At 38.2% G+C, this 23694-nt stretch overlaps 1 protein-coding gene across 5 annotated transcripts in view; it reads left to right on the top strand.

Moving 5' to 3' along the window:
- Positions 1–23694, top strand: part of PLCB1 (phospholipase C beta 1) — a 688164-nt gene that overhangs the window by 507448 nt on the left and 157022 nt on the right. For 4 of the 5 annotated variants that reach the window (XM_057701470.1, XM_057701472.1, XM_057701474.1 and 1 more), the window contains exons 10-11: positions 9279–9425; positions 20118–20275. In XM_057701470.1, the coding sequence (XP_057557453.1) occupies positions 9279–9425; positions 20118–20275 (305 nt within the window). The remainder of the gene's footprint in view (positions 1–9278; positions 9426–20117; positions 20276–23694) is intronic. The other variant, XM_057701473.1, reaches the window with a different exon arrangement.

Below are 23694 nucleotides of genomic sequence, written 5' to 3'. Positions count from 1 at the left end.
CTCATTCATAAGCGTAAAAATAGTGCCCACTTCATAGAGTTATTATGAGAATGCAACGAGTTAATATGTGCATATAGTAAGCAGTATATAAAGGTTTATAAAATAATATGTGGGAAATAGACTAAATTCATGAACCTCTTCAAAGGCTGGCTCTCTCTTCCTTACCATCCTGCTTACACATACATAAGTACACTTCCTTTCAAGTCAGAATCCATTCTTTTTTTTTTTTAATTACTGTGTTTGTAAACACAGCCAGCCACATTTTCTTTCTTTGACCCTCCACAGGATTATTTTTCACTTTAGCACTTCGCTGCTGTTGCCTTACATCTGCTTTTAGGACAAACTCAGGAGCAGTTCCACATTGGTGCTTTGATGCCGTGATGAACAGGAAAGAGCCTGACTGAGGGACTTTCAAAACTTTCAAGACACCTTAGTAACATGCCATGAATTCTATTTAGAGATGAGCTTGCGACCATGCCCTGCTGTCCTTTTCCCTCGCCTGGTTGTAGAGCCCATGCAGGGTATCATGAGAGAATCTGGCGCTGAGGACTTGCCATCAGGCTCCTCACCTGTGCAATGAGGAGCATCAGCTTTTGTTACCTAACCTTATTGAAAGTCACTTTCATAAGCTTCTGGGTAGAAGGTGAGGGCCTATGGATTTATTTCAAACAAACTTCTTACTTGTGAATTTCAAAAGAAATTCCAGCATTGCTGAGCAAAGAAGTTAGGAGGAGAAAGTATTGACAGGGCAGGTAACTTGTCATGTCAATGTCATGAAGGACAGTCAACTCTTCTATTGTTTAAGAATTGGTTTGTTCTATTGTGAATTATCCTAGTCCCCTACTTCTATTTTCATGGCTTTAGACATTTAATGCTGTCTGATTAGTGCTTCTGCCAGGGGATAGGCAGAGGGAGAGAATAAAGATAAAACTCTCCTGGGAACTTGCCAGGCGGTCCAGTGGTTAAGACTCCACGCTTCCAATGAAGGGGGTGTGGGTTCAATCCCTGATCAGGGAACTAGGATCCCACATGCCATGTGGCACAGCCAAAAACTAAAAAAAAAGAAAAGAAAAAAAGGAAAAAAAAGAAAGAAAAAAAAAGAAAAGGTAAAACTCTCCTGCTATTCTGGCCACTGGGGAACAGCAGGGCTTAAAACTTTCTGGAGTATCTCCAGGAAAATGAGTCACAGGCGTCTCTCTTCAGGACTCAGAACTTTCCCTAAGCTTGTGGACAAGGAAACCTTGTAGAAGAGTGCCCTCAGACCCAAAGAGAAAATGTATTCTTTAGTTCTCCCTTCTCTTCCATCCCTCCATTCCCAGAGACAAAGTTAGAATGCTTTGTTGCTGTCTGTACTTGTCCTGTACTGGACAAGAGTAAGAGGGTCCTGGAAAGTGTAAGGAAGGAAATATCTCGTCTGTTAAGTACTCCCACCTGATAAATACCTGGGAGCTCAAGCTGCCCCTGGGACTCTGACTACATTCTACCTGGGAAAAGACACAGTGAGGAAAACTTGAATGACAAGCCATCCATATAGTGCCATCTGTGGTGAGATAAGAGTCACTGCATACTTTTCACCAAAAAGATATGAATTAAAGAAAACCAGGGAGATTCATGATAAGCCCCTGACCAGACAAAGCAGGTCTATGACAGAAGACCTTCAGTTTCTCCCATCTGAGTTCATTTTACCTAAAAATAGTAGGAGCAAAGGATAAAGCATGTGAAATCTGACTTTTAAATTAATCAACAAAATTCTGCAGTCTGGTATAGCAGAAAAATCATGGGACATCAGGATAAATAGGATGGCCGAGACATATTCATCTAATTAAACTCTCTCTCTCTCGAAACTACATTAAAATTGCATTAAAGGAGATATTTTTAAGGCATAATCTGGCAAGGGTGGAAATAAAAGGATAAGAAACAGTAATTACATAATTTTGGCAGCTATCTGTGGGTTTACAGGTATAACACTCCTGAGAAAACTGATCTAGGTTAGCTGTGTGAGACCCTGGGGACCAACCTAAGTTAGTCCATGAAAACCTTAAGAGTCTCAGAAATTGATGGTATTAAGTTCCTCTAGAAGTGGGTTTAGAGTTACAGACTAAAATAAGAAGGATCAGTTGACAGCTGCTTAAGGAATAGTCAGAACTCCCATCTGGGAGAAAACTAAAGGTTTACTTTCTGGTTACAAGAAAGCAGAGGGTCAGAGGATGACACAGTCCCAGTTGAAGGCAGGGCTACCATTTGAAAGCAAAGCTATAAAGTGGTCATAAACATACTGGCTGCCTCTTCCCCCATTTGGTTCTGGAAGGCTGGCATTCAGGCCTTTATTCTCCTGGCAAGTGATTAAATAGACCTTCTCTCAGGACTTGATCATTTCAAGAAGAAAGATCTAAAGGTATTGACATTAGGAGTTACTCCAAAGAGACAAAGGCTGATCCCTCTACAGTGATGCCTTTATAACTCATACTTTTCAGGTTTATATTCAGATATACTGATGCTTTGAAAATTCCAACCAGCTTTTTAGTCCACCCATTTGAAATATGAACAATTAAAAATCACTAGACATATGAGGAAAACTTACTTAAAAAGTAGAAGTAAGCAGGAATAACAGTAACCCTGGGGGGAAAAATGACTGTGTAGTGAGAAGAAAACTTTAAATATACATATATCATTACTATCCTTAGAAAGATAATAGAACATATTGAACCACTGAAAATAGAACAAAGCTATTTTTTAAGGAAACATCAGAGAACATAAACTGTCTCTTAAACATTAAATAGAGGGTAGCAGAAACAAAACACTCAGAGCTGGAAATAAGGTGTTCTACTCCCAGAGAGTAGAACAAAGAAATAAAATGAAAAATTGGAGAGAGTATGTATTAAAAAAAATGTAAAATTTGATCAAGTAATATTCCAGAACAGAGAGAACAGAGATTAGGATAGAGATATTTTATGGAAATATTCCAAATAGAAATATAATAGCTTTCAGACTGCTCCAAGAGTGTCCAGCACAGGAGATAAAGATAAACCTATACCAAAGCACATCATTGTGAAGTTTCCAGAAACTGGAACTGAGTAAGATGCTAGAAATGTCCAAAGAGACAAAATAAAAAAACAGGCCACATATGTTTTTTGGATGATGAAATAGTAGTTCTTCAAATCTCTTAACAGCCACACTAGAAGCTAAAAGATAGCGAAGCAAATTTTCTCACAAAAATATAAAAGAAAAAAATTTTAACCTACAATATTATACCCAGATAAACTAGCAAGAAAGTATGCAAATGTCATGAAGCCATTTTTAGACATACAAGGCTCAAAAAATTGAACACTCAGGAATCCTTTCTCAGGAAGCTACTGACAAATATACTCCAACTAAAATGAAAATGCTAACTATGAAGGAGGACGACATGGTCTATAAAAACCAAACAAAACAAAAAACAAAACAAGAGATTCAGCAAAGAATACAAGTAAAAAAATGAGAGCTGATTAATCGAAATTGGAGCAGTTATAAGACTCCCGGAAAGGCTTCATCAAAAAATGAAACAGGGAAAACACGTATTGTGTTTGAACATATTGCAAAGAGATTTAGATAACTGTATCTTCTTCCTGGAGAGACTTAAGCTGAAACATCTTATCTTAGATGCCTGGAACAGGAGGTCAAGCTGGAAAGTTCTGTTGGAAGCAGGTTTGTTGAAGTCAATAGATAAAAGGGGTCAGGACCTGAGAAAATGGGAGGACCAGTCCACAAACTCTTTAGACCATTCTGTTCTGTTCTCCCTTTTCTGGACACAGATCCTCTTCTTCTTAATTGTTCCCAAGGCCCATGGGGTGGGCAGTGGTTTAAAAAAGCCAAGAGAGTAGCTTGTCCCCCAGTATATATTCAAAGGCCTTGGCATGCTCTTGTAAGCATGAAATGCATCCAACTGAATGTCCCTGGATATACCTCAAGATTTGAAAGCAGCCCTGGAAAGTCTCATTTTGTCCCAGCAGAATTTCAAATTTCTGTCTTCCTAACATGTTCAGGAGGACACCAGTGGAGCCTCAGTCATGATCTACCCCAGGGGAAGGAGAGAGGCAGAAGGAGGCAGAGGTACAGTTCCCAGCCATGGTATATGTGTACAGCCGCCTGACCTTTGAGAGTTTCTTTGCAGCAAAGATGTTACTGAAGAATGACAAACCATGAAAATGGCCGTGGGAGACCATCACTTTGTCATGTCACTTTCCACTCATATTGCTTTGAAGATGGTTCCTCCCCATCAAAGTCAGATCTATTCACACTTGATCACCAGCCTTCCTTTACAATATACACCAGAACTTCATTTGAACAAAAAAACTCCATAGAGCAGTGTTTTCTCTCTAACTTGAGAGACATATTTTTCCTACTTTAGCTCGAAGTGGTCCAAATAATATATATGCTTATAAAGATCTTTAGTTGTCATTATATGGATGGCATTTCCACTTGGAAGCATATAAGTCTTTTATTAACAAAATATGTAAGGGGTTTTATTTTTAGCCATTGTCAGCTGGTGTCATCCTTCTGAACTTAACTTCTCTTCCTGTTGATTTTATTCCAGAAAATCATCCCATTGCTTTTAGTTGTAGTTTGATGTTTCATAATCTCATTCTAATATGGGACATTTTGTTTTAATTTAGCTAGTAATCATCCCTAATACATTAAACCACTTGAATTCATAGAATTCTAATGCCAAAAGAGACGTAAGAGCCCATCTAGTTTTCTCATTCTGTGATTGAAGAATTTGTCACTGATCAGCTACTGCTGGGAGGAATGGAAGCCACATTTCTTGTACTGTTACTAATGTAACTGGTTTGTTTAGTAAAACAGTGTTTTTCCCATCTTAATTCTTGAGGCTTTTCATTTTTCTTCGTGCCTCAATGGACCTGAAAAAAAATTGTAAGCAGTTTCGCAAAAGCAGTGAGAGGTTGGTGGAAAAGTACTGATGCATTGAAGTCAACAGCAACAGCAATATTCCAGCTGTAGGTTATATGCAACAAAGGAAAATCCTCTAAGGGTCTGTTTTCCATCTGAAAGCCTTTACTAGTCAGGACTATATTTTTAGGCTAATTCATTATGCTGAAAGATGTGCATTTTTGCAAATGAACTCTTAAGCCCTCAGCCGATGCCTTGCAACGTGTAAACCTCCAACTCCTCTTTACTTTTTCATTGGCTCTTCTTGACTTGACATATCTCTGCCTAGTCATTTGATGTATCCAAAGTCTTGCACATTTGCTTCTTGAGTTAGCACGGCAAAGCTTTGGGGTTGAAAAGATGCTCCCTGGTGTCTGCCTACTGGCAGTCTGCAGTCGTATTCTGAACTGTCCTCCGCACTCATGTATTGTTTTTGTTCAAAGTTAGACAGATTCCTCCACTGGGTACTTTTTAATTATTTGATATAATTAATTGTAAGTAATCCTTACAAACACTGATTCACCTAACTCTTGTTTTTTACTAATTTTAATCTATGCTAAAAATTACGTTAAAATCTTCGACTCCTAGGAAATTGTAAATGTAGAGGAGATAACCCAAAGATTATGTTAATTGACCTATAAGCAGGTTTATACTCAATTTAGTAATATTTTAATAGGTTTGGGGGTTTTGTTTATTTGGGGGGCATTGCTGACGCATAGATATGTATGTATCAATATTTCATAACCTTTTTGAATTGGGTTTGTCATCTTCCTGATTTCCTCATCAGTGAATTATGTAAAACTTTGGCATGTTGCAGAGCATAACTTGACTTTAATTATAATATCCTCACTTGAGAATAACAAATGTGTAGCTTGCAGACCCCTACCTTCCTGTCATGCACCCTTGACCGACATCAGAATTCTTCACAAGCATGGCTCAGAATCTTTCTCAACACAAGTGCCCAGAAGGCACTGGAGGCAATTCATGGAAATCGGTGCTAAAGTTAAAATTAATTTGTCATCCATGCCATATTGGCATATGTTTAGTTTTAATTGCTTTTAAAAGTTGCTGATCAGACCAAAGGATATTTATTCCCAAGGTACCAGACAAAAACACAGCCTCAGGATCCACTCCAGCACCATAAAGATGGTATGTCTGTCACACCATATTTTGCTGCGGTCATTTTCATGCCTTTAGAAGGAGAATACACTTGTGAGTTTTCCTTGGAGTACACTTTACTCCAGGAGTCACATTACTTTCTTTTGTTGGCCCCCAAAGACACTTGCATTTACTGCCTATCCTTTGAGGAACAGCTGTAGTTAGAAATTGAGTTGTATGAGACTGTCATTTGCATAGGTTGAAAACACCAAATATTAACAATTTTATGTGAGTTGCCCTAATCAGATAAAAGAATTAAAATTATGCCATCCTTAGTGATCTTCCAGTTTCAAAACCATATATTTTCTATTTTGAATCACTAATTGTCAAAAATAAGTGCCGATTTTACACCTACTATGCACAGAGAATCCTGGTAGATTCCAAGGACGACAAAGTTAGAAACACACATCATGCTCTGGAGCAGCGCGTGCGGGCTGTTCAAAGGGTGAATGGTCTTGTTTTCCGTTAGATTGTGAGCTGTTTGAAGGCAGAGGCTGTGCTTGGCTCTGCTTTATTTTTCTGTGTATTCATTACATTGCAGAGGTTCACTACATGTTTGTTAAGTGAGTGGAAGGGAAGGAGACAGGCGAGAAGGAAGGGAAAGAGGGAGGGAGGAATGGACACTCGTTTGAGAAGAAGCTGGCAAGATGGAGATAAATCAGAGTGAAGTGGTTGTTGTACACAGTGCAGACGAAGGGTCACCCCAAACCTCAAACAGAAGATTGAAAATCACTTTACGATAAAGTAAATAAAGTAACACCCATTTTTCTATTTTAAAAAGTGCTAGCTCTCAAGTGCCACAGCATGGAAACACCCAGGACCCGGCACCACAGTAGCCCTGATGCTCAAGAGGCTGGGCCACCCTGGCTTCTAAAGCTTAATTTAAGCATCCCAGATCTTCATCTTCTGTACACCTGCTCTATGACTTTCATTTCTACTAATGAAAGGAACACAAAGGAAGACTATGAAGAAATTAGATTTAAAATATATATATATATCTTATTTCTAAATGTTTCATGCTCCAAAATATTGTTGAAAGCGATTTTTTGAAATAACTTTGGCCCTAAGAGGCATTGAATTTTGTTTCCAAAAATTGAAACCAGTCTGAAAGGATATATGCATTCCACCATAAACAAATTTCAAAGGAAGGCTTCAAAGGCAGTAACCAAAGTGTTCTTCTCAATGACAGCGTGATTGGAATGATCAGTAGGTGATGGTTATTTGGAGGTATAAACTATGGCATCTATTAGAGATTGGTCACACAAACATACCAGTATGAGGACATTTATGTCACATTTCTCATTTCTAATGCAAAAGACAAGTCTTAGCATTTTTTCCTTTTGTCATTATTGAAATTATCAAGGTATATGTTAGAGTTGATTGTTAAGGTGTTCATAGTACAAATAATTGTTCCTATTTAAGTTGGTTTAGAAAGATTTTTCTTTTTATAAAACTCAGCTCCACTCATCAAAAGCAAATAACCAAATTTCTTTCTTTTTATTTATTTATTCCTGGAAAATATTAAAGGTGATTTAGCTATAATGTTTCCAGAATTAGGGAACATACCCATCAGTTATTTTGAGAAACTTATTGGATGTAAAAAGATTCACACTGTGGGGAAACAGTGCCAGCTTTTCCATTTACAGATGACACATCTCTTACCATTCAATAATAAATAGTGCTCAAAACAATAAAAATTAGAATTATTAGATATCATGTTTTTACCTATGAGTTTGGTGTAGAGGCGAAGAGAAGGCAAACCATTGGTGAAAGAGTAAATTGCTAGAACTTTAACAGGAAGCAAATTGGTTATATGTAGCAAAAGCTTTAAAAATATGCATAGTTTTTGAACCAGCAATTCTATTTCTGGGAATTCATTCTCAGGAAATAATTAAAAGTTTGTACAAAGATTCAAGTACCAGAGTATTCAATACAATGTCATTTATACTAGTGAAAAATGAGAAACCACCCCAAGATAATGGAATTTTACTTAGTCATGTGATGGCTATATATTTTATAATTTATAAAACATAAATATTACATATTATACGACAGTGTTCATAATGTATTGTTCAGTTTAAATATAAACAAAGGTTTCTAAATCGTATACACACGTATAGGCTTGCAGCTTCATAAAAGAATTACACACATGCACATACACATACGTGCACATTTTTTTTTCTGGAAGCATACACACCAAGACTTTAATAGTAATTGTCTCTGAAGGGAGAGTTAGGCATGTTCAGAAAAGTTTTCGTTTTTCTCTCAGCTCGTCTTATGTCATAATTTTTCTTCTATAAACATATACCACTTTTATATAAATACAAAACTTTTTCAACAAGGAAAAAGATCTTTACTACTCACAAATGCACTGGTGGTTGTGTTTGTTTTGTTTGTTTGTTGTTTGAGGCTCTGTTGAGGTTGAAAAAACACGCTGTGATGATAAACCAAAATCGTGATGGTAGCCCTTTCTGTGTATTGTACGAAAATTACTTTACGAACGATGAATAATTATCTCAATATTTAGTATTAGTCACCTCAGAAAGGTGACCACAAAAGACAAATTCTAAATAGAATCTGAGTAAACTAAAGTGTGAGTCATATTTCTTTCATTTAAAGGAAAGTCATTCTCCATAAGAAATTTAAAGACCTTCATTTTTATGAGCATCAAATTCTTATTCCTCAGTTATGGGCATCTTTATTTTCTGTCTCAGAGAAAAAAGATCATTATTTGAAAACATTGTCACTTTGTTTTAAATAATAAAACCAGTTGTGAGTAACTCTTTTCATTATGAAAGTAACATATTTTCATGATAGAACACTGGGAAATGCACCCCTAATCCTATCACACAGAGGTAAGCACTAATAACATTTCGGTGTCCGTACATAAAGTTGATAACCATTCTTGTATGTAAAAACAGGAGATCAGTGTTTAGGTATTTAAATCCTCTGAAAGTCTGTGAGACTCGGGTAACTACACATTCCTCTCATTTCTGGCATTTGGAGAGATGTGTAGTGAAGTTGCTTGATCCTAGACTACTATTTAGCCACATTAAATAGCAGTTGGGGCTACTGTCTTCCAACTTGGATGCTGCCAGAGTTTTCTGGAAAAAAAAAAAGTTAAAGCAACATGATACCAGAAACCCATAAAAATTAGTACGTTCACATTCTTCTTAATGCTTCATTTCCTCCAGGACAGATATCGGTGGATGGATTTATGCGCTATCTGAGTGGAGAAGAAAATGGAGTGGTTTCACCTGAGAAACTGGATTTGAATGAAGATATGTCTCAGCCCCTTTCTCACTATTTCATTAATTCCTCACACAACACCTACCTCACAGGTATGAGTTTATAGTTCTTTGACAGTTACTTTAGCCAGTGTCACCAAATGGCACCAACCTCTGCTTGCTGTTGTTCAGAAAGTGGAGGCGTGTTTCCTTTCACTTCCTGTGAAAAGCCTCTGAGAACTGGGGTTCCATGACAAGAGGCTCCAACCAAAAGCAACAGTATCGTTGCTTTACATGTCTCTTCCTAAGTTTGCAAGTCATCTAAGATGTATCCATATCTGGTACCTTAGGACCAATGAAATCTGTTGTGACTGAATTCATTCTTCAGTGGACCTCAAGCCATTTACCATGCCACCTAGTTCTCTGGACTGTTTTCATTACAGGAACATTCTGAAGCCCTGAATAACTTCTGCTCAAGGCAAATTAATAATTTTGCTCAAGATGGACAGGGCTTTACACATAAGTTACTTTGTGAGCAACAATTTATATATACTTTGTTGTACATGTTATAATAAAGGAGAAAAAACGACACTGTTTCCTAACTTGAGCATTGCCATCGTTTTTAGTAGATTGTTAAATAGAAAAAAATATTAAAACATATATATGATATAAATTATCTCAACATAATTTAGAATTAAAATTTTCAATAGATACAGATTTCAATAAGCTAAAAATATTTTTATAATCAAAATACATTTCTTGCCGAATACTCTCTGATTACCAGGCTTGGAAAAACTTTGTAAAAGAATCTACTGGTTAAAAAAAAAAGCCCTGTTAAAAACCATGTCACTCTCTTGCTTCACACAGCCCATCACCCAAATAAATATAAGATAGCCAGACATTAAGACCCACAATGCAACCAAAGTCTGGGGTCTCATTTGGTACCTGTAAGTTATAGATGCTCTCTGTGCCTTAGGGGAGGTTTTGATGTGCTTGTGGCTCATTGCCTAGGGGTGTGTAGTTTGTGTTGTAGGACAGACCAGCAATGCCATGCACATAATGGCAGGAAGGTCCGGGCACTAGATATTCATGAGAGTGTCCAAGAGAATTTCACAGGCTTCAGCCATCTGGCAAATAAGCAGTTCTTTCTTCTGAATTCCGTAAGGGGATCCATTCTTCTAGGCACAAATGTATGTTGTGCTGGCATCGAATCCAGCATTGGCCTGGTATCCCACACCTGGTGAATAATAGCTTAGAATAGAAGTGATTCTTGGACAGAGACAGCAGTGTGGCCCCTGGACAGCTAGAATGAGCTATTTCAGGATGATTCCATATCATCTGAGACCATCTAATCAGAATCATACACTCTGAGCTCTACTGGCAGTCGAACTGGAACATGCATGTTCTTCATGAAAATCAGAAGGCTCTCAGGCTACTTGTGGCTTGTTTTGTCTCAGCTACATGCCTACTGAGAGAGATTCACGCTGTAAAACTTATTAGATTCGTGTTTGGCTCATCCTAAGCCCGATTCTGGTCATCTCCTCCTGCATAACCAGTCATATCAAAACTCAGAGACATAAACAGCCACCATTTTTTTAAATTTATTTTATTATTTATTTATTTATTTATTTTTTTAAATTTTGGCTGCATTGGGTCTTCATTGCTGCATGCAGGCTTTCTCTAGTTGTGGCAAGCGGGGGCTACTCTTTGTTGTGGTGCACAGGTTTCTCATTACAGTGGCTTCTCTTGTTACGGAGCACAGGCTCTAGGCACACAGGCTTCAGTAATTGCGGCACATGGGCTCAGTAGTTGTGGCTCAAGGGCTTAGTTGCTCCATGGCATGTGGGATCTTCCCGGCCCAGGGGTGGAACCCTTGTCCCCTGCATTGGCAGGCAGATTCTTAACCACTGCACCACCAGGGAAGCCCAGCCACCATTTTATTTTGATGCACGTTCTATCATTAAGAATTCAGGCAGGGCACAGAGTAGATGGCTTTTTCTGTTCCTGGTGTCTGGGGCTCCAGTGGGGAAGTGGATGCCTGGGGTGACACACACCACAGGGTTGTTGGTTGGACTCATCTGGAGGCTTCTCCACCAACATGTCTGGCACTTGGGCTGTGACCCAGCAGCTGGGCTCAGTTAGGACTGCTGACCTAAAAGAGCCTCCCCATGTGGCTTGGGCTTCCTCACAGCATGGCAGCCCCAGGGTAGGTGCACTTCTTACATGGCAGCTTATAGCTGCAAAAACAAGTGTCCCAAAGACCATGGAGGAAGCTTAATTGCCTTTTTGCACTTAGCCTCTGAAGTTCCATACTGTCACTTCTTGTTTATTTGTCAAAAAAGTCAGAAACCTACCCAGCTTCAAGGTAGGGGACATAGACCTCAGCTCTCAATGAGAGGAGTGTCAGAATATTTTTAGCTCTGTTTTAAAATTTCTACGGTTTCATAGCTTCAGTAAGAGAGTGTCCACTTGCCCACTTTCTTGGATTCAGTTTCTTAGACTTATTAGAAATATTTTGCAGCTCCCACTCAAATTGCTAAGCCTTTGTAAAGGAATTTTTCCTTCTCAGAGGCCCTTAATCTTATTTGGTATCATTGGTGTATCTGACAGTCTGGTGAAGCCTATGACCCTTCTAAGAATGTTAAGTGCATAAAATAATGTACATAGAATTAAAGAGGAAAAAGTTCCATTGAAATATTTTTATCAAATATTAAAAAACAAATTTGGATAAAATTGTATATACTTTATTAACACAATTTAAATTATATATATATAAACAAATTTTTAAAAATTATATAAATAATACATATAATATTTGAAACAATTGGAATATGATATGAAAATATCTGTGATTTCTACTGGTGACAAAGTCACAGTCCTACTAGTGCTACAGTGATTTGTGACCTACATTCATAAGTGAAGAGAATGTTAAATCGTACATAGTGGTTTGAATTAAAGATGTAATCTTTTTTCCCATCCAAGTTTGAGGAAGTCTATAGAACCTCAAGGTGACTCTAGATCTTTGACTTGATAGGATCCTAAGAAATATAACTTTAAAGACTTTGACACATGATTGAGTCTTACATTTATCATGTACTTAGGACCACAGAACTCTTAAAAATACTTAAATGTATGTTCAGTTAAGTTTTGGACATTGTATGTTGTTTTATCTGTCTGGAAGTCACACTGCAATAATTATACTAATAGTCTTTTTTTTAAGTCCAAAAATGAATATATTTACATCTATTAGTATCTATATTATTTGCCATATAACAAATGAGGCAATGATACCAAAATGATTGACTGACTTGACTGACTGGGTATATATACATTCTATTCTTTTTATCTTCCCCCAGAATATATTAATTTTTCTCTTTCTGCATATCATTATGGACAAAGTTTTCAGAGTTTACGTAGGTGCACTCAACCACAGTCATTATTCTCCTTTTGATGTTCAGATTGTCTCAGTTTTGGTCAGTGGGAGTATTTTTTAAGCTCTCGACATGATCCATTGAGCTTTGAAAATGTCCTTGTTTTCTGGCACATAAAGATCTTCCAGGCTCACCTTGTTCTTTTCTGCATCATGCATGGAATCAGACTTTTCCCCCAATGAGCCCTTGTTCCTTTTAGTGTGAAGAAATATGTGTATGGGTAACAGCAATTTGAACCCTGTGCTATGAAATGTTTCTGGACCATTTCAGTAAACAAAGCAAGAAACGATACATTTTTTTTTTCTTGTTAAAGCCCAAGAGTTCACAGAAGGACTTCTACTCCTGTCTTCCAGTTTAAATTCTTGATTCTGTAGCTGTGCTTCTTGTTATCAATCTTGATAGCTAATTATACGTAATTACTCATTTGCTTTACTGACAGCACAATAATAGCTCCAAGAAAATTGTTCAACATCAACACAAACAATAAAACTACAAAATACTGTTCACTTTTTCCTAGCAGTTCTTTTTTTCTTTAGCTGTATTTTACTAAGGATTTTTAGTCCAGTTAATTTCTTCCAGGGTCACTCATTTGCCCTCCCTCTGATTAACCTGGTAAGCACGAATGAGGCAGAGAACTTGGCTCCATTGTGTCAGTTGTGTTTGGGGTGTTGGCATATTAATGGCCAACAGTTTTCAGAAAGTAGAGCTTTCGGCTACTAAAGAAGAGAAGGGTCCACTCTACTTTTTGTTGAGAAAGAAGTCAAAGAGATGTGTCCAGATTTCTCTACAATGATTTCATATCCCATCTGATATACATGATTTCTGACCAAGTAAACCAACTCTCTCCCCAATTTCTAAATTTCTAGTAGTATTAGAATTCACATCTTTTTAAATATTCAGCTTTTAAAGCTGTGTTACCTATTTTAGATCATGTTCTGATCTTTAAGGGTTTTTTCAACTTATCTTCCTCACTTTTCTGAGCCATGTATTGTCACACCAAGGTTTGCATTATGTAAATCTCCATTCTTACAGTATTATCTTGTCCCAATAACAGTTAAAATCTCTTATTTTCCTTCAGGGGAATTAAGGAGAATTCCACATAATTAACTAAAAAAGTTACATGTAAATTCTAATATAGACTCTTGACGTTTTGCCTGAAATCCTTTTGTCTACCAGGTAAAATTGGTTTTACTTAGTATGATATTTAGTGCCCTTGTTTTAATTATAGAGAAACCTCGTGTAGAACTTTTATTTCCCAGAGACCTTTGGGTAAATACAAACATCTATAATATAGAAATTCAAACTTCCCAAAGCCAATTAATAATATTATAAAATAAAATTAGAACCGAAGTATAACCCGATAAAATCCAGTTAAAAGTTAAAATCAATACCTAGAAAATGAGTTAGATTTTATACTTTACAAGCAGTTCCAGAGCAAGTAGAAATATTTTCTATAGGAACATTACTTCATAGAAGGGGTATTTGGTGCAAAAAGAAAAGTTTTCCTATTCAAATGAGTTTTTAAAATGCTAGATTCAAACCAAGATTGACACCTACTGCAGGATGTTTCAAATATATGGAAAAACAGCTCACAGAGTCACTCTCACTGAGGTTATGATCAACCCTTCTCCCCAGCCATGACCACTCTACTTACTTCCTTGGAGCATCTTAAGAACTAGTATTCCTGAGAGATGCCAGTCTAAATTCAAATAAGGAGAATTTCAATATTTGGAATGATTTCTTTTGAGCACATAAAGAGACTGTAAAGATAAAATATACAATATGAAAACCAATCAATTTAGCAAGGCACTATTATTATTATGTCTATTTCTCTGCTCAATATTGCCCCTTTGTCGACTATCAAAACACCCAGGAGGAAAAATAAAATCGGATCACTGAGAGAAATACATGCACAGAATGAGTTGATTTTTAATTACGATGGTCATTTTCTAGGGTTTTGGATAGACTTGGCTGTGCATCGAGTAGTGATTATGGTTTAAATTATTGTTTTTCCTTGAGGAATCTACCCTTGTGACTCAAAACAAGATTCTCTCAGGACTGAATGGTGTGCATTTGTTTCAACTACGCTTTTTCAGCTCTTCATAAATCTTTCCGTACTCCAAACCACGTGGGAGATAATGGCTGCATATAGTCAGGAAAAGCAAAGTGGCAGATCTCTCAATAATTAACGTTTTTATTCAGCTTGGGAAATAAAACGTTAGATTGGAGGTTTTAGTCATCCCTCTGATGAATGAAACTATCTGGTTATTCAATGCCTCTCCTAGGGTGTATGTTCTTGGCTGACTAAAAAGTTCAAAAAATGGTGTAGTTTTACCCTTTAAGGTATAGTTTTACCCTTTGTCAGTCCACTACCAACCCAAGCTTAGTGTCATTCCCTCCCTTTATTATCTCTTCTATTCATTTAGTTCTTAGCATATGCAACCTTTTATAATTTATTTCCCATTTAAAGTGCACACAGACCTATGAAAGTTGGGTGGTAGAATGGAAAGAAGTCAAGCTTAGCAAATAAACGACCCAAGTTTCAATGTGCCTTTAAGTAAATTAAGTCTTCTAAGCCTTAATTTCTTCATGCATAAATGAAAGTAAGTTGAAACAGCCAGGGTGTTTGGGGCTATACTTAAGAGGATACTATTACTTAATGGCGTAAACATTAAGGAATTTATTACCTCAAACAGCAAGAAGTCCAGAAGCAGAGTGGTTGATGGTTGATTAAATCAGTAATTCATTGATGTCATCAGAGACCCGGAGGCTTTCTATCTTTTTGCTCCTCTTATAGTTTCAAGATGACTGTTCACCCTGAGCACTGCCTCCCTAAGAAACAAGCTCCACATGTGTCCCAGGGACCGTCCCTGTCCTGTGGCCCTTTGTATGAGTAAGGTTTTCCCCACCACACCCAGTAGAGTTTCCTTTACTCCCTATTGGATGTAGCCCGGCATTACACCATACAGCATTACCTGCAATAAGCACTAACATGGACCACAGAACCACTGTGACTGGTTGAGAAGAGTTAAGATTTACCCCAGGGCTGGGGAGGGAGCCCTGAAGCATATCAAAACCTAAATAAATTATTCTGTTGGCAAGGAAAAAGAGAAAGAAATGACAACCAAAAGTGTACTTGTGCGGTGAGGATTTAAACTCCCTAGCGCGTAAGAACCTTCTCCTTTATTTGTACTTGCCTCCCTACCTAAATGGTAAGGTAAGGGTGATGTCTTGTCATTTTGTATCCAAAGCAACCAGTATTTTTGCCTCCCACAGAGAATGTTTAAGAATATGCCTAGACCCTAGTGATGAGGCTCCTATAATCAGTAAGGCATATGCTTAAAGTTGTTTTCCCGCTTGCCTAAGTCATCCCATGGCAGTTGGATCTTCATTCCAAAGAGCTTCATGGCGATAAGCTGTAATGGAAAAGAATATAAAAAAGAATATATATATATAACTGAATCACTTTGCTGTGCAGCAGAAAGTAACATGACATGGTAAATCAACTCTATTTCAGTTTAAAAATAAAAGACCTTCATGGTCTTACTAGGGCAGCAGACAGATAATACGGGAGAGAGAAACCAGATCAAACTAATGGCCCTAGAGACAGTCAAGATGAACACCACATCCTCTGTATTTTGGATAGTTCCCTCAAGTGTAGCTGCAATTTCACAGCATTGAAAGCAAGCAGAAATGGTTCCCACCTCCATTTATTGGAGGAGACAGTGTTTACTGAAGAAAGCCACTGAGTTAACAAATATCACATTCTGGAACCTTCTTACCCTGGAGGTTGAAGAGAGGACGTAAATACGATATATATAAATACAGGCAATTAATCATCCCACTCCGCAAGATGAAAACGTTCTCAGAAGCCTGTGTTAATGGAGGGATTGTTATTGCCAATTTTTTGGTCTCTTCCATCCTTGGATGCCGTGGGTAATCTGAGACAAAGCTCAAGTGAATGGAGCCAGCTGCCCAAAATGAACACAGTCAAGTGAGAAGTTGCAGAGCTCTGGCTCGAGGCAGTATTATGAATTAATCTGAGATGGAGCTTCAGTTCCAAGGTTCAATCATGGGCTTGGAATGTACTCCAAAGGGTGTTCACAGCCAGGCAGAGATGATGTCAGATACTAGTTTCAGAAACAACAAGGGTTGAGTGACTCATGACATATCATTAATCCCAACCCGCGGCAATCCGCTGGCCCCAGAAGCTCTACTGTTGGATCTAATCAAATGGAAATATAATGGGTGATGGGATGTGATAATGAGGAGTTAGGGATTTTAGGGAAGAAAAATAAATGAGCTTTGAGGCTTTAAGCAGGAAAGGAGAGAGCAGTGGAGAATATTAATTCACATATTTGGTAAAAATCTCCATAAATGAAGGAAAACACACAGAGAACCTAATATGCATTCCAAGCAATAGGACCATTATGGATACATGTGAGTTTTCTAATGCTTTCTTTAGGAGATTTCCATTTCTAATACAGATTATTCATTTTAACAATAAACACATTTACCTCAGAGGAATTCTTTTGGGCTTAGATGTTGGACAATAAACAACACAGACACAGACACACACAGACACGGGCATGCGCACACACACACACACACACCCTCCCTGCTCCCATTCTTTTTTTTTTTTCAGCATCATTTCCATCTCACAAATTCAACCCCATGCCTTACCATGTCTTTCAAAACATTAACTGATCAACATTCAAAAAGTGCATCAAATTGCTTCCATTCTATCTATGTTGCAAGCAAATACAAAGAAATGTTTCTGGAAAGTTTTTGAATCTTTTATGACAGAACACTCTGGTGTGGGCTAGGTGTTTATCTACCTTCAATCTATCATTAGATTGAAGCAACTTGCTTACTGGCAACTTCCTTACTGAAGTTAGTAACACAACAAAATATTAATGAAATTGCACATTATGTGTTGGTATTGGATATAGTCAGTAATACATTTAAACAGTTCTGTGGGGAGTACACAAGAAAATCTGCTCCACTCTTGAACAGTTGTGCAATTGTCTGAAGGAGCTAGCATTTTTAACGAGTTAACCTGATAATTGTTTGAATTCTTCATTTTTTAGCTAACGTAGTCCTCCCTTAAGTTTGGAATAACATATAAATGATCACATTTTCCCCTTCACTCCCACTCTTCATTTTTCCTCTGTGCAGCAAAGACCTTTATTACAGCAAATTCTGAAGCAATTATAAATGGCAAATTGATTATCTAGCATCAGGAACTTTCTAGATTATTTTGTCAGCATTTCTGCTCTTACAAACATTCGTGTGTTTAAAATGCCCTATTTTTTCCAGTAAAGAAAAGTGTTTATGCAAACCTACTTAATCAGCCTTTTGGTGCATTCACTAGGGCTCCATAGAATCGAAAAATATCACCCTTTTGTTATGCTGATATTGGATGTTGTGACATGCATATAAAAATAAAATTAAGTCAATAGGTTTAGTCCCATTTTCTCTGTCCTGTGTGTCTCCACTGGGCAGATCTTGTCCATTTCAAAGTCATTTTGACGGTTTTGATCAATATGTCATCTTTTAAATGACTACTAAAAATAAAAAATAAAGAAGATGGAGGCTTATAGCATATGTCACAGAAAATCTTTACTGTGGAAAGCCAAAAACTTCCATTTGTGTGTTTGATGGTGGGCTTGTCTCAAAACTTATTTATTATTAATCTTTTAAAAATAATTCATCAAGAGAATTCTCTGGCTGTTCAGTGGTTGGGACATGGTGCTTTAACTACCGTGGCCCAAGTTCAATCCCTGGTTGGGGAACTAAGATCCCAAAAGCTGCATGATGCAGCCAAAATAATAATAATAATAATAATAATAATAATAATAATAATAACATTAACAAGAATAATTTATCAAGAAATTAATACCTTCCATTGACTTCTTAAGTGAAACAGAAATAGCTTGGCTTCTCATCCCACCCTCAGATTTCTCAGGTACCTTGATTATTACAATTCTTATCATTTTATTAGAGCATTTCAGTTCTGCATCCAAAGGTTTTTAATTTTGATAAATTTTATCTATTTTCTTCCTTTGCTACTTGTGCTTTTGGTGTCAGATCTATGAAACCACTGCCTAATCTAAGTCACAAAGATTTACTTCTACATTCTCTTCTAAGAGTTTTATAATTTTAGCTCTTACAGTTAGGAGCTTAATTGATTTCCAGTTATTTTTTCTTAATATGATGTGGTAGGGATCCAACTACATTATCTTCCGTTTAGCAAGCCAGTTGTCCTAGCACCATTTCTTGACAGGATGATTTTCTGCAATGAATTATTTTGGCACCCTTGCTGTAAGTCAGTTGATCATAAACGTGAGGGTTTATCTCTGGAGTCTCAATTCCATTCCATTGATCTATATGTCTAATCTTATACCAGTACCACACTGTCTTGATCACTGGAGTTTTATAGCTAAGTTTTGAAACTGGGAAGGGTGAGTCTTTCAACTTTGTCCTTATTTTTTAAGATCATTTTGGCTATTCTGGGTCCTTTAAACTTCCATGTGAATTTAGGGATCAGCTTGTCAATTTGTGCAAAAAAAAAAAAAAAAAGCCAAATATAATTTTGTTAGGAATTGAATTTGTAAATCAATGTGGGGAGTAGTGCCATCTTAACAATTTTCAGCCTTCTGCTCTATGAACATGGGATGTCTTTTCATTTACTTAAGTCTTGTTTAATTTTTTAACAGTGTCTTGTAATTATTAGAGTACAAGTTTTATACTTCATCTGTCAAATTTAAATTTATTCTTACAAATTTATTTCACTTTTGCAAAGAGAATGTTTAGCTATCCTAAGCATTTGTGCTTTGGACAAACATGACAGAAGGTTTGACTTGTATAATAGAATAGCCTATCAACAACACATCTTCATAGGGAGGGTCAGAATTAAAAGACTGAGTTTTGAAGTTATAATCCTGATCTTCCACTTACCAGCTTTGGAAACTTGGGCAAATAAAATGCTCTATGCCATTTTCATTATCTGAAAATAGGCATTTAAAAATAAAAGTAGTCACACCAGGCAGATTTTTATGAAGATTAAATGCAGTAATATATGTAAAGTCCAAAGATCTATAATTGGCACACGGTAAACAGTTAATAAACATGGGTCATTGTTACTGTTACAAAGCTCTCCTCCTAGTCTCTCCCCCAAACCACAGCTTGAGAGCAGCAATTCCATTTGGGATTGTGCCACTACCTTCTGGTATGTTGAGGCAGAAGAAAGACTGAGAGTTACTCACGGTCTTGAACTCTTTGTTTTCCCATTGTTAAAGAGCTTTTCTAGGAAACCACCAGTGTCTTCCTTGTTTTGTGGGAGTCTGACGTTCATTTTGTTGGCGTTTTATAGCTGGCCAGCTGGCTGGAAACTCCTCCGTCGAGATGTATCGCCAAGTGCTCCTGTCTGGTTGTCGCTGTGTGGAGTTGGACTGCTGGAAGGGACGGACCGCGGAAGAGGAGCCAGTCATCACCCATGGGTTCACCATGACCACGGAAATATCCTTCAAGGTAGAGTGAATGAATACTGCTAAGAGAGGAAGCTGGGGAGACCTGACCCCTTTTGGGTTAAAGCCTGCTAAGGTAGAAAGTCCCAGTAGTCACAATTAAGTCCATAGGCTATTAATCACCTTTGCAATTTCAAAGGCTCAAATTTAGCGATTCATCCATGAGTAATTGGCATCAGGTGAATTGCCAACCAAATTCTAAGGAAACTGTCTTAGTAAAGGAAATATCAATGTATTTATCTATTTAGCACGCATTCTTTTTTTTATTGCATTTCATCATTGTGAAATATTACATACATGAAGAATACATACAACTTATTCGTACAGTTTAACCAATGGATGTAAAATATACATCCATGTAATTACCACCTAAATCAAGAAGTCGAAAATTCCTGGCACCCCAGAAACACCCATATACCTATTTCCATTAGAGGCGAACACTTTCCTGGCTATGGCAGTGATCACTGTTTTACTTTTCTTCAGAGCTGTGCTTGTTTATGTGCAGTTCTAAACAATGTAGTTTCACCACTGCTTTAACCTGATATAAGTGGATTCATACTGCAGTCTGCATTATTTTGTGTTGTGCTTTTGTAATTCCATATTCTTTGGGGGATTCAACAACATGTTTGCGTGTATCTAACTTCTTTGCTTTCTTGATGATGATGATGATGATATTAATTACCAGTATTTCATTATTACATACTGTGGAATATTATATGATGGTCAGTGCAGGAGGGTGACTATTATAGTCAGCTTCTGGCACATTGATCCCTATCAGTCAAAGACCTCTAGGAATACTCCTGCGGTCAAAGTCGGCTTTACTGGCTTATGCAACAAGGGAGTACACACGGTCATGGGGAACTGTGTTTGTCAGTAAAAGTGTATTAGAAAGGATTTACAGGATTGGGGATTATATTAGGTGCTTTGGGTGAGGGTTCAAGGAGGCAGGGTTTTGCTATAGATTGGGTGCTGTCAGTAAGCAGAAATAATCCTATGGCTGAGTATCTTAATAAATCCTATCTAGGAGGCAAGACTAAAGTGGTAATTGATAAGCATCAACTACTCTTATTAGTCAGCAATCAAGGTGTATTTGGTCATCTCCCTTCTCTCTCCACCCAAGACTCCATCCTACCCCATAAAGGGCCTAACATTCATGCATATGGACACCCGAGCCCAAAAGTTCAAGTTCTATTCACATCCCCTGCAAAGAGCCATCCCCAGGGGCTTGGGGGTCATTTGGGTTGGGGAAATCTGGGGTCCTAGGTAACTAGAGAGTGATCTAGAAAGAGGATATGTGGGCTTTTGGGGACATGTTCTCTTGACTGACTCAGGCTTCTCATCTCTTTGGAAGGGAGCAGAAAAGAAGGGCCAGAGGACAACTCTAGAGCACAGGGTCCAAGGCAGGAGCCCCACTACCGGTTACTTGGGTCTCAGGGCAGAATTGGCTCTGGGTCACTAATTCTTGCCCCAAGTAACCAAGGAAACAGAGCCCAAGTGGGTGGTAGGTAAGGTGAAGTGGGGACAAGACCATTGAAAATGGGGAGGTCTGAGTGCTGAGAGGCCAGAATATTGGATGAGTTGGATGTTAACATCACCAGGACTGGTGACAAAGCTTTGGATGAAGAAAAAGTGAGCCACTTGCCAAAGTCTTTGCTGAATGAGGGAAAATTCAGTAGATGGCAGAAGTGAGGAAATGGTAAAAGCTGGTTTGGCTGCTGCATGAAAACTAGGTTTGGTTTGGTTTGGTTTGGTTTTAAAATAAGAAGAGAAAGGTAATATTTCAGAAGTAGCATTGGGAGCAAAAAATTTCCAATATCCAGCTTTTAGCCCTGGAGCATTTGGGATGTAATAAAATAAACATCTGTCTTTTGAGAGGGCAGCAAAAAGAAGCAAGATTTTCAAGGGACGGCCAGGTTTCAGTTTAGACAAATGGATTTCCTGATCAAAGGTACTATCCTTGACAGCAATAAAAATGTGTTCAGAAGGAATATTAGCACCTTAAAATATATTTACTATGTTGTGAAATTGACTTTTCATAACTTTTGAAACTTAGACTACTCTATAGCAATTAGTGAAAAGTAACACCCTTCATTCAGTTTTACAACAAAGTTTTAATATGGGGTTGACCTTAATTTTGATCAAAATCGTTAGAAGTTGTATCGCCTCCTGAAGTTGAGCCCTCTTTATGTCATTTTTTAATGGAAAATCAATGGGTTTCTGTTCCATTTCCATTGCCCTCCCCCACCTTCCCAGCTCCTGCCATGGTCCCTTGTCAGCTAAGATACCAGCCCTAACCTGTTGGGCCTTTTTTAAAAAGTGGGGGACAGATGACCTCTATGTGGAGTGGATGCAATTGGGGCTCATCCATCTGTTGATGGACAGAGAGGGTCCTGGAAAGGGAGATGGCACATCCTGCTGGAGCCGTGGCTGAGCTAGGGGACCCATGGTCTGGTGCACACACTCCCTGCCGGGAGGGCCACACATACCCCCGCCCACCATCCCCTGCAGTGTCCCTGTGAGGAGCAATTATATTTTCTTAAACATGTATAATCCTCGAGGTTCTTTGAGTACCTATGGGGGAAAGGGAGACTGTTGGGGGAAGGTAAACACCAAGCACATTCTAAGGCATATTTATTTCGTGCGAAGCTTTGGCTTCTTGGCCTCGACCATCAAGTCAGCTTGGAGTGACTCTCCCTGTGCACTAGACCGTTCAAGTGGTCCTTCAATCACATCTGTGATGCTAGAGTCATGGGCTGATTGAGCATCCATTCCTGGGCTCCGGAAGTGCCACTTCCCACCACATACATACACTTGCTGACAGATTGAGAGACTGAAAGGCTAAATCTAGCCCAGAATTCTGCTTCCTCTCTCCACCTGCCAGAGTTGGGGGTTGGGGGCGGCCAAAAAAGAGTAGGAAACTTGTCATCCTAGTGGTTGGTTGGTACAGCTTTGCTTCCTGCTATTGTGCGCTTGCAGGATAAATAATTCTGGCAGAGATGCGGGTGTGTGGTGGTGGTGGTGGTGGTGGTGGTGGTGGTGGGTGGGGATGAGTGTGAGGGGTAGAAATGCTGGCTTGTTTGTGGACACACACACACAGAGCAGGAATTCTCTGCGTCAGGACTAGGACTAGAGTGATGCAAGTGAAGCATCTCATATGCAGAGTTTAAGGAGGTGCTGCTTCTCTTTGGCATGCAAATGTGGAGTTGGCACCTGAGATTGAGTGTCTCTTTAAATTTTGAACATACACACCTCACCTGCCTCACCCAAGTCCCAGCCCTGCTCTGCTTTATGATATCAGCATGTGGTCTGCTTTTCCAGAAACCACTGTGTACAGTGACTTTGTAAGAAAGGATGAGAAGAGAAATGGGGGACAAGGCTCTATGAGATCTCTCTCCCCCTCATCATCCCTTTCCCCCTCACTCA

The sequence above is a fragment of the Hippopotamus amphibius genome, chromosome 12, assembly GCF_030028045.1.
Source record: "Hippopotamus amphibius kiboko isolate mHipAmp2 chromosome 12, mHipAmp2.hap2, whole genome shotgun sequence".
NCBI lineage: Eukaryota > Metazoa > Chordata > Mammalia > Artiodactyla > Hippopotamidae > Hippopotamus > Hippopotamus amphibius.
The sequence above is the reverse complement of the archived record's forward strand: the minus strand, read 5'-3'. Positions and strand labels throughout refer to the sequence as shown.